The 14,846-nt window shown below is 42.1% G+C and overlaps 1 protein-coding gene across 1 annotated transcript; it reads left to right on the forward strand.

Annotated features, from left to right (window-relative positions):
* Positions 1-7,587: 7,587 nt before the first annotated feature.
* On the forward strand, positions 7,588-14,787 carry smarcd1 (SWI/SNF related BAF chromatin remodeling complex subunit D1). Its single transcript, XM_028967539.1, has 13 exons — positions 7,588-7,776; positions 9,026-9,198; positions 9,311-9,353; positions 9,518-9,640; positions 10,845-10,967; positions 11,044-11,160; positions 11,249-11,350; positions 11,576-11,737; positions 12,719-12,816; positions 12,901-13,036; positions 13,687-13,809; positions 13,908-14,009; positions 14,143-14,787. Exons 1-13 carry the CDS (start codon positions 7,588-7,590, stop codon positions 14,194-14,196), a joined length of 1,545 nt encoding a protein of 514 aa, XP_028823372.1. The 3' UTR covers positions 14,197-14,787.
* The last annotated feature ends 59 nt before the right edge of the window (positions 14,788-14,846 follow it).

Genomic DNA, 14,846 nt, shown 5'->3' on the forward strand with positions numbered 1-14,846 from the left:
GTCCATATTAATTCAGCTACTGGACACCCCTGAATTAGATGAACGGGGGAAGTCATGGCATGGTGGCTCTCTTTACAGGGGGACATACTGACCAGCATCACCTCCTGTTCTGTATGAGCCGCCACGAAAAGTCCCACAGACCTGCCAACTACTAAATTAATGCCCCTACCAATTCTGGACAGACCGTGGTCACATGTCCAGTGCATGTTGGGTCACCAGCTTCTTCTGTGGCTGTTGGACAGGGAGGGCAAGGCGTGGTCTGGGTGGTTCCAGCGGGCTGAGAGGATGGATCTCAGATGTTCATAAACTGGAGAATTCCGGAGTTCGGACCGGAGTTTCATGTTCGTCCTGTGGAATGTTTCCTGATTGTTATCATCTGTGTATTATTGTATAAAACTATCCTGCTCGTGTCTGTTCACTGTCAGGTCATTGTTTGGTGAGGTTCGTGTTCGTGTGTATTATGTCGTGTGTACCCCTGTCCTGTGACGTCCTCCTTCCTCACCTTCTGAATACTTTGGATTACTTAATATATTGTCATGCTTTTCACAACTACATGAATGTAGCAATCACAGATAATAAAAAAGCCATGTTTTTTCCTTAACCGTTTCCTTATTTATAAAGCTGCAAAGTGGAAGAGAAACATAAAATATGCCATTGAAAAGTATATACTGTTATGGTCACCAACATAATCCATCACTATTTACTATTTGTATTACCCGCAGAAAGGTTACTTTCATGGTGAGGGACAGACCAAAATCCCTTCCTTATCAGCATAAATGCAAATTATATTTATGTCAGGATTGACTGCAGCTGGGCTCATCACCTGTACCCAATCCTGACCGCGCATAAAAGCCGGAGATTTCTGCCCCTTCGGAAGCTCCGGCATTTTTGTGGACTTGGTGCATGAACTTGAGTTTCTGTTCTATGTTTTGAGTTCTGGCAATTGCCACACGCCTGCGGGCTCTTTTTGTTGTTCCCCTTTATTTCCCTTTTCGGCCAATGGGCCATTTTTTATTTGTAGTTATTTATTGTTCATTTATAATAAAACCCCCTTCCCAGCATGTCCTGCCTCTGCGCTTCCTTCCCCCGTCAGCACATCGACGTGACAATTTACTTAATTTTGAGGTAGTATTGATCATGTGTGAAGACATGTTGTGTTTTCAAATTATGCACGTATCTGTCATTAATGATTTTATGACAGATTGTTTCACTGGGACGCAGAATGTACAGATTACACGGAATCACCCCTAAATGGGTTACATATAGTGCAAATCTTTGTCATGCCTGAGGAGGGAGGTAGGGGAATGATGGACTCCAAGGGGGTGAAGAGAAAATGAGTTTATTTGAAGTAATAATCACAAAAATGATCACAAGGTAGAAAAACTAAGTACTGAAGGGGGATCTTCTCTGTCCATGGGATTGTCTGTGTTACTTAGCCAGTCAGGCACCAACTTGTGGTTAGATGTTCACCAAGTCCTGCACATGGAAAGCTCTGAGCTGAGAGGCACAGGGAGTCCTCGTGTTCATACACAAACACATCACTTGAAACAATGCACAGCACATACCTGTTTGGGGAAACATATGGACACAGGGAAAACCTCTGGGTTCATGTCGGAAGAAGGCTCTGTGAACTCCATATCACACAGGGCTAATGTAGGAGAGCAAATGAGACCCAACAGGCCACACCTGATGATCATTAAACCCGTGGGGATCCCTAATCAATCCGAAAGTCCTTAGGAAGGGAGCGTGAAGGTGCTGGGATAAATGCAGAGTGTGCTATCCCTTGCTTGCAGTGTGAGGGCAGTGTTATCGGGGAGGTGTACTGTAGTCCTTTCAGTGAGTGAGGGGGCAGCATGGTACTCATGAACTGGATTGCTTGGAGGAAGAAGCCATTACACAGTTTAGCAGACCTGCTCCTGATAAACAGGGGGTAAACAGTTGGTAGCAGGGGCGGTGGGGGTCCTCCACAATGCTGGTGGCCTTATGGATGCAATGGGAGGCGTAAATGTCCTGCAGGCCTTGTAGAGGGCTGCAGACAATGCGTTCAGTGGTCCGTTCAATCCTCTGAATCTTTCCATAACAGACTATGATACAAAAAGGGGTGGTAGTTGCCTAGTGGGTAAGACACTCGCTTACCAGTATTGTATCCCTGAGCAAGACACTTAACCGTAAGTTGCTCCCTGTAACTACTGATTTTAAGTCACTCTGGATAAGGCTGTCTGATAGATGCCATAAATGTAATGTAATGTAAATTCAGTCATGCTTGATATGGAATGTCCAACACGCTCCTGTATGGCAAAGTCAAAGTCAATACCAGCATGAACACAGAACACGCAAAGCAGACTGAAGGGTAGCAACACCCTACTTGGGAAACACCTTGGGTATTGATGTTTGAAAGAGACTGGTGGTGTTGCCATGAGCCTGATGGGTGTGAGTATTTTGCAGGGGCATCTGTGAGTGTGAGGACTACCCCGACGGTATCAGCACCAGCCCCAGGACTGAGCGCAGCCCCAACTGTGTTTGCGTAGTGACTTGGTTCTCTGTGTTTTTGGACATATTTACAGCATTTAGCAGGCGCCCTTATCCAGACCGACTTACTATCAGTACTTACAGGGATAGTCCCCCTGGAGCAACTTAGGGTTATGTGTCCTGCTCACAATGGTAGTAAGTGGGATTTGGGTCATCTGGTTCATAGGCAAGTGTGTTACCAATAGGTTACTACCACCCACATCCCTATGGTTTTGTTTTTGTTGCACAATAAACTCCCTTGCCCATTTGCCACCCATCGTCTTCCTTAGTCATCCAGACTCAGGCATGACATTGTCTCCTTGTTACAGTGTTCTGATGTCTAGCCACATGCTGATAGATTTTTGAGATTTGTTTAATTTTTGTTTTTGCCATCATGCTGTTTTTCTGGCTAATGAATGTCATTGTTATCAAAATGATGAGTTTCAGCATCTCATCAATCCTACACCCCTGCAACATGACATCACCACAAAATTTATTGTCACTTATATTTTCTTTCCAGAGATATTTTTTAAAAGTGAGTACTGTATTTTTTCAAAGTTGGAAATGTACAGATTTTGTGGAATGACCCTTAAATGTTACATGCAACACCTGGTTCTAGAGGAACATTATTACATTTCACAATGTACTGTCTAACATGTATGTGAAATGACAATAAAGCTCTTATAGTGACGTATTTCTGTATGTGTGTGTGTGTGTGTGTGTGTGTGTGTGTGTGTGTATATATATACACCCACACACACATTCACATTGTGAAATGTACACTACCATTTAATTTTAGGGTTTTTTTACAAATGAACTTGTTTTCCATAAAAATTTGTTTAAATTTAGTTTAGCTATATTTAATATTAGCTTGTATTGACTTACAAGAGGAAGACACCAACAATTCTCAATATTTAATTGGCACTGAAATATTGCATATCTATAAACTGTACAATATCATTATTCTCACTGTCCAACATCCACTACTCACTGTGCATGTTCATAACCTTACTTAGTTATTTATTCTTTCCATATGTATATAGCACTGTAATTTTGTAATTGCTGCCATTTCTGACACCTTGTATTTTTGCATATTTTGGAGTTTTTTTTTGCATTATTTTCTACATACATGTATGCATTGAAGGAGTTGCTTTTAATCTCATTGTACATGTGTATAGTGACAATAAAAGGTATTCTATTCTATTCAAAGTGACAGACTTTACATTAATCCAATGGAGCTCAAGAATAATTATTGCTAATAATTTGCATCTGTACATGTATGCAGATTTTCCATTGATTTACAGCCGTTTCCAGCTACCATAGTCAAAAAGCAATATCTGGACAACAGTTTTGATCACTTTGATGTTGGATGCACAGAAGTTTATGTTTGTAGAAAAAAGGTTCATAATCAAGGAAAACAACAGCTATTAAGCATATTGGTGGACTGGGAGAGGAAAAAATTATTTTAATACATCGTTTTTACATTTCTGGCATTTATCAAATTATCCTATCTGGAGCACCTCACAATCAGTAGTTACAGGGACAGTCCACAATAAGTGTGTTAAAAAGTGTAGTTTGAACCTTTGTGGTCTTCTGGTTCATAGGTGACTGTATTACCCACTAAAAATTCCTGAGATTTCAGAGATGCGGCTTGAGTAAAGCAATATGTTTTCCAGTTGTTGTGACACTAGTCCTTTCTTTGGAATCCAGCACACCTTTTATCTATGAGTTTTGTTGATGGTCCATGACAGATCTTGGTTCATGTGAAAAGTTCTAAGAAGCTGTGCTGCTTTCCTCATAATGGTAGATGCAAATAGCACAATTTTAACATGTTAAAATTAATTAATTTACTTTTACTATTATACCCAAACCATCATACCACCAACTATTTACTCAATTTAAATAATATCCCTGCTTGAACCCCACAACTCAGAACCTTTCTCTGTTGTGCATACGTCATGCTTTGTAAGAGGAAGGTTAGGGGCCGGCCTCCACCAATACAGTACCACAGTACCATGTAAAAAAACTCACTGACAGAGTCTTATATTTTTCTGTATTTGCCCTTTCATGGGTATTTGTGTATATTTAGCTGTTGTTATGTCTTCAATTCTCTATCCACAGCACTGTGAATATGCAACCGTGAGAAAATCTAAATTCTAATGTCTATATTAGATAATCTTCTCCCCCTGAGATCATGTTGTTTCTATCAGAGCAGGGAAAATGAATCAGTGCAAGATTCATTTCTGAATCTGCTTTTGATCCATCTTTGAACCTGTCAACTCTTTTCTTGCAGATCTGCAATCAAAGCTTTTCATCGTCAGGGTTCGTCCTGCTTTTGATTTGAGTCAGAACAGACCATTCCATTACCATGGGAACAGAGGGCCTGAGCTGTCCATTTAATATGCCACCTATATGCACAGACACATACACACACAGCCTCCTCCTGGTGTTTCCAGTCAGACATCATCAGGGGTGATTAAAGTGGAGCCGGATGACTCTCATTTCCTCTCTGTCAGTCTGTGCTTGTTAGAGAGCACTGATACTCAGACGCGGTGACAGATGTTTGTACTCTGATGTGCAGTAACATGGAAATTTCATCCCCATTGCTTTTTCAGGAATTCCCTGGCTAAAGTAATTAATATTTCAATTCAGGTTTTGATGTAATTAACAACAGATCAATGGAGTAATTGCTGGCAGTTTTTAAAAATTGTTTTTAATTATTTTGACTTCTACTTTTAACTTGGTCTTGTATATAGATTAAGTAATCTAGCAATTCCCACTAAGCAGAATTGGGATGTCATGTGCATCCAATCAGAAATTTTCAATTGCTGCATTTCTCAGTTGCATGTACTGAAAAGCTTAATGATCAAATACAAATGTTATAAAACATAAGTAGTGGATTACACTCTCAGAATTAACAAAAAAAATTGTCATTTTACAAATCTGATCAATATTAAACAACAAATCCCTGCAGTGAGTAACAGGCATGAACAGTGACAGCTGAGCTACAGCAACATCTGCTGGCATGTCTGAGCCATGAACAGGATCATCACTTCCACTCACTCACTCACTCACTCACTCTCCATATCTGCTTATTCCTAATCAGAATTGCATCTGCCAGAGCAGGACATTGCTGGACATTGGCACAGGTCAGGAAAACCCGTAGAAAACCTACAATGTTGAGGTCAGTAAGTTCATTTCCACCCGGTTTCCAAATGAAGAGTGTGGAGGCAGAGGGACTGACTAGACACCATCAATGGTGACCAGCCATTCCTGGGCTGTTTCCAAGGATCACCACCGCCCCAGTCTGAAACTCCAAAAGTACATTACCTGCCTTTCATGCAACATTAAATAGTCGCGTTAACTTACAATGTCCAATGCTTTCAAAAACTGGACGAATCTCATCCACCCCTGCAGCCTGAAGACTATGAACAACTGCAGCACCTTCACAATCTTAGTTGTAAGTCAAGTGAAGATTAATAATGTAGCACATTTTAAAGTCCTCAAAGACCTGTACATATAATACAACCAAAGTTGGGAAATTGACAAGATATCTAATAGTCTAATAAATTTTATTGTTTTGTTTTTTTGCAAATTTTGAATGCCTGCAACACATTCCAAAAAACTGTGACGGGTATATTTACCACTGTGTTACTTCACCTTTCCTTTTAACAACTCTCACTAAGAGTTTGTGAACTGAGGACACTAATTGTTGAAGCTGTGTAGGTGGAATTCTTTATCATTCTTGCTTGAAGTACAACTTCAGTTGCTCAACAGTCCAGGGTCTCCATAATGTTCCACACATTTTTAATAGGAGACAGGTCTGGACTGCATGCAGGCCAGTCTATTACCCACACTTTTTTTACTTCAAAGTCAGGTTTCTACAAAGTAACACATGCAGAATGTGACCTTGCATTGTTATGCTGAATTAAGCAGGAAAGTTATGCTGTATGTTTCGGATTGCGATAGGAAAGTCGATGAACTGCCTCACTATATTCGGTGCAGTCAAGGCCATCAGAGTGCGTTGCTCTGCTGACTGTATTGTGAGGGAAACTGGAGTCGTAACTGGAGCGCTGCTGCAGTTTTAGAGTTGCTAAAAAGCATTGTTCAGTTTGGCAGTATGTGCATTGTTACATGATGTGGGTGATTGTATTCTGTTCCCTTCATGAGCATGCCTGTATCTTTTTATCAACTCATTATCGTCATAAATCCACAGTACGTCCTTTCTTTCACGAAATGTGCCTGTAGTGGTGTTGCCATTGTGCAACTCATATCTTAAGAATGTTTATGCATGCCACTTATTTTTATGTCTGGTAGTGAGATGTCACAATTAGAATCCCACACCCCGGTTCATCCAAAATGTAATCGCACCATAAGTCATTTTTGCATCTTTCTCGCTAGTGGAAACGCATTACCTGACCACTCAAGTCAGTGAAAAAAACGGTTGGGTTCAGGGGAAGATCTTCAGCTCCATCTTCGCATAATGTGCCACCTGGTGGAACACCAGGCATTACAGGGGGTGTTCAAATGAGAGCAGTCATAATTACGACCTTATTTTGGCAAATCTGTGCCAATGTTCCATCAGGACGTAGTTTGCCCACTCCTGCTCTAGTGGGATTGCTGCTGAGGAGTACTGACCTAAATTATGGTGTTGATAAAATTCAATAGATAAAGGCCGTTTGTCAAAAAGAGTCAACACGTCAGAGTGTCCACATCCACTGCCAAGGGAATAAAGTAGTGACCTAAAATTCTATCCATAAAAACCGATTTTCACACAAGGGTAGATTGGTCCTGAATGGTCTGTGTCCTGCCGTAAGACAAAGGCAAATTTCCAATCTTGACTGGACAGAAATTAGATATTCTATTTAAGATTTATACTACTTAGCCTACACATTTTAATGGTTTATTGGTATACTAAAGTTAAATGTATGTCAGCGTCTATCAAAAAATGTATTTCTGAATAAGGAGGTCACGTGACATATAATACCGCTCACAACATCCACGTGACCACCGCACCGTTTCTCGCGATAGTTCCTCTCCGCTGCCGCTGCTGCTGAGTCGCGTCCTGCCGAGAAGAAAATGGCGGCTCGTGGTGGTTTTCCAGCCGTGGCGACTGGAGGCGGTGGTGTTGGAGGAATGGGACCCGGGCCTCCACTTGCTGGTGGAGCACCGGGGATGGGACCTGGAACCCCCACGGGAAGAATGGGACCATCACCGGGGGCGCAGAACCACCTCTACCGCTCCCCGATGCCCGGGCCGGGGTACCCGGTAAGAACAAAGAAGCCGAGAGCTGTAGCTTTAACTGCGGAATCGCTGTTTTCCCGGGCTCCCGCTCACCGTTTGCGGTGGGTCTGCAGCTCACGGCTGCTTCATCTTTGCTGAATTAAAACCGTATGTAACTCTGGAGCAGTTCGGCTGCTAGCTTCGCTGAATGGACGCCATCCTCTCCGCCGCCGAGGCCCGCTGGACTCCCGCTGACGTCCCCTGTAACCCGGTTCAGATACCCAGCAAAACCGATCACGTCGCCGTACCACTTACGCTTTCTGCGTCGGAAACACGATGCAGACTTCGGTGTGGATTTGCTTCGATTAAATCTTTTTCATTTGGCCAATAATTTCGTCCACTTCGTTTGTAACCAGTGAAACGTATGCATGCATATTAATCGAAATTACGCACATCGTGTTATTTGCTGGATGTTGTTGAACTATAATCGGCGACATCGGCTTTTTGGAAGCAGAATATACATGAGCAACACCTGGAGTCTTAATTCAAATAATGCTTTGCACTCAAACTAAGTATATGGAAGATATTATTAAATGGTTCATTTGTAAGAGGTTTGCTAGTGCCTGCTTGGTTTTTGACATTTTCCTCTGGTGTCAACTTCTTTTATTTTTGTAAGTCTGTTGCTGATCACAGGGCAAGCATTAGACCTGCAAAATTACACCAGTACTACCAATAATAATATGTTGAAGGAAGACCTTATGAAATCTAACTCTTCTAGCTGTCCCCACATTTACAATAGATTTCTTGATTTTTTTTTTTCCATAGTTCATCCTGGCTTTCTGCAAATTGGTGTTGTATTAAAGTTCAAGCCCTTTTGCTGTCTTTCTTTAATGATCTTAATCCTGGCACAGTTCAAACCCTACTGGAATCTCTCCCTACACGACCAAAGCACCAAATGTGATGCTTGGGTGTCAACATCATGAACAGGAACTGTAAACCATGGCTTTAATTGATTCATACATTTCCAACCTGAAGGCCCATTTTCATCAAGGAGTTCTAGTATTTTGGACAACAGTTGGCATTTTTGGTCTTAGCAAAATCATGTCAATGCCAGGAATTTGTGTAATGCCACCAGTAGTGTGTATAGCAGTCTCTGTCTGTCCTGTCCCTGTGTCAGACATTGCTTACTGATTTTCAAACATTCATTTTTAGCCTAATCAAGGTCAGGTTGGAGATATGAGTTATGGGGGCTTGTTCTGTGGTTTAACTCTTTCCAATTCTCCATCTACTATAGAGGCCAGGAATGCCCCCCTCAAATCGAATGACTCCTCAAGGCCCTTCCATGGGACCTCCGGGCTATGGCACCAGCCCAGCTTCGCGCCCTGGCATGCCAGTAATGGACCCATCCCGCAAGAGACCTGCCCCCCAGCCCATCCAGCAGGTCCAGCAGCCCAACCGCAACCAGCAGTAAATCCATACGTTTATTTCACTGGGAGACCATAACTCCAGTCTGAATGCAGCTTGCATGCAATGGAACCTGAATGATTGTTTACTTTTTTTTCTCCCCCCTTTCTTTCAGTACCAAGAAAAAGAAGATGGCCGACAAGATCTTGCCACAGAGGGTGAGTGTGTGTTTTGTTTTTTTTTTTGTTGTTTTTTTCCCGCTGGATTAAAATGAGTCCTGGACCTACAGGGATACTATCAGATCTTTATTTGGATGACTGTTACTGGTCAGTACTGATATCTGAAGGTGCAGATTGACTTACGTTTCTTTCGTGGTTCACAGATCAGAGAACTGGTTCCAGAATCACAGGCCTACATGGACCTGCTGGCATTTGAACGGAAACTTGACCAGACCATAATGCGCAAGAGGTTGGACATCCAGGAGGCCCTGAAAAGACCAATCAAGGTGAGGTCACTCAAGATCCAGGAAAAGGGCAGGGGAAATCATCTCAGATCCCTCACACCCTGGTCACAGACTTTTTGACCTGCTGCCTTCTGGCAGACGTTACAGAAGCCTGCAGACCAGGACCACCCGACACAGGAATAGTTTCTTCCCCCTCGCCATCTCCCTCCTAAACAGCTGAAACTGTCTCACTGCGAATCACCTAACATTGCACACTGAACTTTATGTACTCTGTGTTTAAGGGTTGTAGTAGCCTAGTGGGTAACACACCCACCTATGAACCAGAAGACCCAGGTTCAAATCCCACTTACTACCATTGTGTCCCTGAGCAAGACACTTAACTCTGAGTCTCTCCAGGGTGACTGTCCCTGTAACTACTGATTGTAAGTCGCTCTGGATAAGGGCGTCTGATAAATGCTGTAAAGGTTATAAGATTTAGATTTATTGTACTGCACATTATAAATCTATAAACTCTTGTAGACGTATATACATTCATATATATATATATATATATATATATACACACACACACACATATTCTACAACTTGTACAAATAACACTTACACACATCCTTACACTTTGTTGTTGTTTTGTTCTACTCTACTTGAGAGACACCGCCTACCAGAATCAAGTTCCTTGTACAAACATGCTTTTGCACATACATCGTTTGTGAGACTGTTCAGAAATGCAATCCTTCTGATGTCTTAGTGTACTCCATTTTATTTACAGGCATTTACCAGACGCCCTTATCCAGAGTGACTTGCAGTCAGTAGTTACGGGGACAGTCCCCCCTGGAGACACTCAGGGTTAAGTGTCTTGCTCAGGGACACGCTGGTAGTAAGTGGGGTTTGAACCTGGGTCTTCTGGTTCATAGATGTGTGGTGTTACCCACTAGACTACTACCACCCCTCCACCATCTCTTAGCCGTGTTGGGCGCCATCGTTTATTGTAGGTGTGTTAGGAAATATCCACAAAGCAATATATCGCAATATTTTATGTGGTGATATTGTATTGATACAAGGACCTCGAATATCGATATTTTTGTATACAAGTTGGCTACCTTCTGATTATGGGGCCACTTCCTTAACCGCTAGACCACCACTGCCACATACAATACTGTACAGTATCACAATATATCATGATATAATTGTATGGTAACCAGCGTATCTTGATTTATTTATTTTTTCTCTCCCTTTAACACTGCAGCAAAAGAGGAAGCTTCGCATCTTTATATCCAACACATTTAACCCTGCCAAGCCTGATGCTGAGGATGGGGAGGGAACTGTTGCATCATGGGAGCTTCGTGTGGAAGGGCGGCTGCTGGAAGATGTGCGTTTAGGTCTGTTTGCTGGATTGATGAGTGTGTGTGGCTGTGGCTGCTGACCATTTCTTCCACTATGTGCAGACTGCTGTGTCCAAATATGAAGCCACAAAACAGAAGAGGAAGTTCTCCTCATTCTTCAAATCACTGGTCATTGAATTGGACAAAGACCTCTATGGGCCTGATAACCATTTGGTGGAGGTAGGGCTCTGATGCGCCCCAACCCTGCTAACCACATCACCTACAAATGGTTTTGTCAGAAATTAGCTAATGGCCTCCTCTTCCTCAGTGGCACAGGACTGCTACCACCCAAGAGACTGATGGGTTCCAGGTGAAGCGTCCAGGTGATGTGGGTGTGCGCTGCACTGTTCTACTCATGCTGGATTACCAGGTGAGACAATACTATCAAGTCAACACAAATTATTACACATGTTTACTGCAAGCTTATGTAACATTTGAAAAATGGCATACATTCAACATATTTCTTAGGTTGTTTTTAATATTTATGGGAACAGGAAAGGCAGAGAAGAAAAGCAGTTCAATAAATATTTAGTGGACTACATAAACCTAAAACCCTATAAACACACTGTTGCACGGTTTTGTCTTTCATTGCCAGCCTCCCCAGTTTAAACTGGACCCACGACTGGCCCGCCTGCTGGGCATTCACACGCAGACCAGACCCGTCATCATCCAGGCACTGTGGCAGTACGTTAAAACTCACAAACTGCAGGACCCCCATGAGCGCGAGTTCATCAACTGTGATAAATACCTCCATCAGGTAAAACACACCCACACTTGCAAAGTCATGAAATTGGTCTGTCATTTAGGATTAAGTATATGTTCAATGTGATCCTTTTTAGATTTTGTCCACACCACAATGGGCACGCACATAGTTTTATTGGGGATTTAAATGTGTGATTAATGTACTGTACACTTATAAATAGAAAAACATTTTCAATTCCCCCTGGTCTGAGGGAAATTTATAGCTTGAGATTTGTGCCAGTAGAAACTTAATTTGAATCTGAATTGCACAAAATGAGTTTGAATGTTTTAATTTTAATCAAATTTTCCAATGAAATTTGAATTCCCTAAAAAAATTCACTTCTCATAATTTAAGTTTGAGATAATATGGTTCCTTGAGATTCCCACAGAGCTCATTTGCACATTTTACAACCTCTCTGCAGGTTGCAGTAAAGTGGAACTTTGAAGGGTACCTCAGTGGCATCTTAACTGCTCGGGATTTGAACCTGCAACCCTTTTGATTAGCACATTTGAGCTATCATAGAGAAGCAGATGAATGTTTTTTTGTTTTGTTTTTTTTTCCTTCTTCTTTCTCTTCCTCCTCCCACAAAATTACTAAAACGTGGCACCAAAGCAAATGTGGTAGTCATGCACTTGCACAAATGTGAGCAGCTAAAGTAACTTGTATGCACTCAAAGCATTTTAGGCACATTCTGGACATATGTTTTTATAAATGAAATTTAAAACCGGAGGAGCCCCGATGTAAATCTTAAGGACTTTTATGACCTTACACCTGCAAACAAGACCCTTACTTTGAAATGCGCAAATTGCAGAATTTTGATTGGCTTTTGGACTGTAGCGCAGTCATGTTGCAGCATGGCTGATTTAAAACAGAGATTGTGAGTTGTTGCTCACTGTTATCACTGTTGCTGATCAAATACTTTAGATAGAATCTGTACATCCTAACACATGCACACAAACTTGCAACTGTAACCATACATTTTTGTTTTGTGTACAGATCTTTGAGACATCCCGCATGAAGTTCTCTGAGATTCCACAGCGATTGCATGCTTTGCTCATGCCTCCTGAACCAATCATCATCAACCACATCATCAGGTAACATGGAGGTCTAATAAACTGCTGTGTGTTTCTGTGATTAACCCCACTCTGATCCTGCATTTTGTGTGTGTCTGAGTTCAGTGTGGATCCCAATGACCAGAAGAAAACTGCATGTTATGACATTGATGTGGAGGTCGATGACACTCTGAAAACTCAGATGAATTCCTTCCTGCTGTCTACAGCTAGTCAGCAGGAAATAGCAGGTCTTGACAATAAGGTGAGCTTACTAGACCCATGTCTGCCACGCCTGCCACAAACCCCACCCCATTATGTATTCAAGCCAGAAAAATGTAGAGTGGTCTGTTTGGCATATGGCACCATTTAACAATGTTTATAAGTGTTAAAAGGGTCTATATGAAAGACTGTGATTCTGTATTATTTCTGTAACCTTTGGTTTCAGACAGTCACATATGCCATTTTTCATTCAGTCTCTGTGCTGTGTGACTAGATTTGTGCTGCTGTGCCCCTACACATGACTGCATGGCTATGTCTGAAACTCATCTTCTACTGGTGGCATCTGTGGCAAAATAAAGCGTATAAAGTACCTCCTTGTAAACGCGGTTCAAACTTTCAAAACGTTTCTCAAATAAAATTTCACTCGTTACTACCCACCTTTGGGTTGGACACTAATGGATGTTTCTGCATGGGTGTGCTGAAATTTCTAGCTGCTCTCTGTTTCTGTGGTAACGGGGCCATGGCCGTATGCTGCCCGGACTTTTAATTGCGGATTCTTTTCAGTGTCTCCCATAGGTCTGAATGCAGTTTTGTACGTCTGAAATTACTAGCATCCATTGAAGCCAAGAAGGCAGTAGAGTAGGCATCCAGCATTTCCATCAGACCACTAACTGTCCCTCCCCAACACTGCAGATCCATGAGACTATTGAGACCATCAACCAACTAAAGACTCAGAGGGAGTTCATGCTGAGCTTTGCACGAGACCCACAGGGCTTTATCAATGACTGGCTGCAGTCACAGTGCAGAGACCTCAAGGTGAGACCCACAAACTCCTTCCTCCACACTCCTTGTAGGCGTTTCAAATCATAACTGAACAAATGTCAATGGGAATATGCTATTTATTGTCTTTGTAGACAATGACTGATGTAGTGGGGAATCCAGAAGAGGAGAGGCGGGCCGAATTCTATTTCCAGCCATGGGCCCAGGAGGCTGTGTGCAGATACTTCTACTCCAAGGTAACAACTCAGCTGCTTTTTCACCAATCAGTGATTAATTACGTTTTAATTGAACGCACTGTTAGGATGTTTTGTGTCTGTGCACTTCTCTACATCCCTCTCACTGCTGATTTATGAATTCTGCTTTCTGCAGGTCCAGCAGAGACGGCAGGAATTGGAGCAGGCACTGGGCATCAGAAACACATAATGTGTTGAACACTAATCATGTGCATCACACTGAAGGGCTGAATAGCTTCAGAGCGCCTCACTGCTGCTTCAATCCCAGTGTCAGCTCCTGATGTTTCTCAGCAGGCTTCATGCAGCACCTGAGAAGACACTCCACCCACACTACGGTTGACCTGAGCGCTTTCATTTACAGCTGTAGCATTTCGAGTTCAGATTTCTTTTAGAGAATTCCTCCCTTCCCTCCCCATTTTATTCTAAATGCAGGCATGAGTGAGGACACACTGAGAGGGGGGTCAGGTGGTGCACAGCTCCATCAAGTCCCTCACAATATTAACTCTATTTACAGTAGTATGTTAGGAATAGAAGAATATAAAGGAAGTAGAAACTAAGTACCTCGCTTTTTATATTGTTGTACATACTAACAAGTAGCTTGGCATTTTTTGAATGCTGTGATCCTCATGGCTTAGGTTTCTGTTTGTGCTCAGGTAGGTAGTTCTTCACCTGAAGGCTTCTCTCACAGTCCATGTGGAAGCTACAGTGAAAACGGTCTTGTGGTGAACACTGCAGTCACAATTTTTTTTTTTTTCTTGGACCAAATTTGTTATTTTCTGTGTTTAACATGAAGTTCTAATAAATACTTACTGACAAACTTTGTTCTCTCAGTTGATTTTT

The sequence above is a fragment of the Denticeps clupeoides genome, chromosome 2, assembly GCF_900700375.1.
Source record: "Denticeps clupeoides chromosome 2, fDenClu1.1, whole genome shotgun sequence".
Classification (NCBI taxonomy): Eukaryota; Metazoa; Chordata; class Actinopteri; order Clupeiformes; family Denticipitidae; genus Denticeps; species Denticeps clupeoides.

Excerpts from the sequence above, each read along its gene's own strand:
- smarcd1 (XM_028967539.1), top strand. The coding sequence starts at position 7,588 with ATGGCGGCTCGTGGTGGTTTTCCAGCCGTGGCGACTGGAGGCGGTGGT. Across the intron at positions 12,817-12,900 it reads ATCATCAACCACATCATCAG|TGTGGATCCCAATGACCAGA; the intron begins GTAACATGGAGG and ends GTCTGAGTTCAG. Across the intron at positions 13,037-13,686 it reads TAGCAGGTCTTGACAATAAG|ATCCATGAGACTATTGAGAC; the intron begins GTGAGCTTACTA and ends CCAACACTGCAG.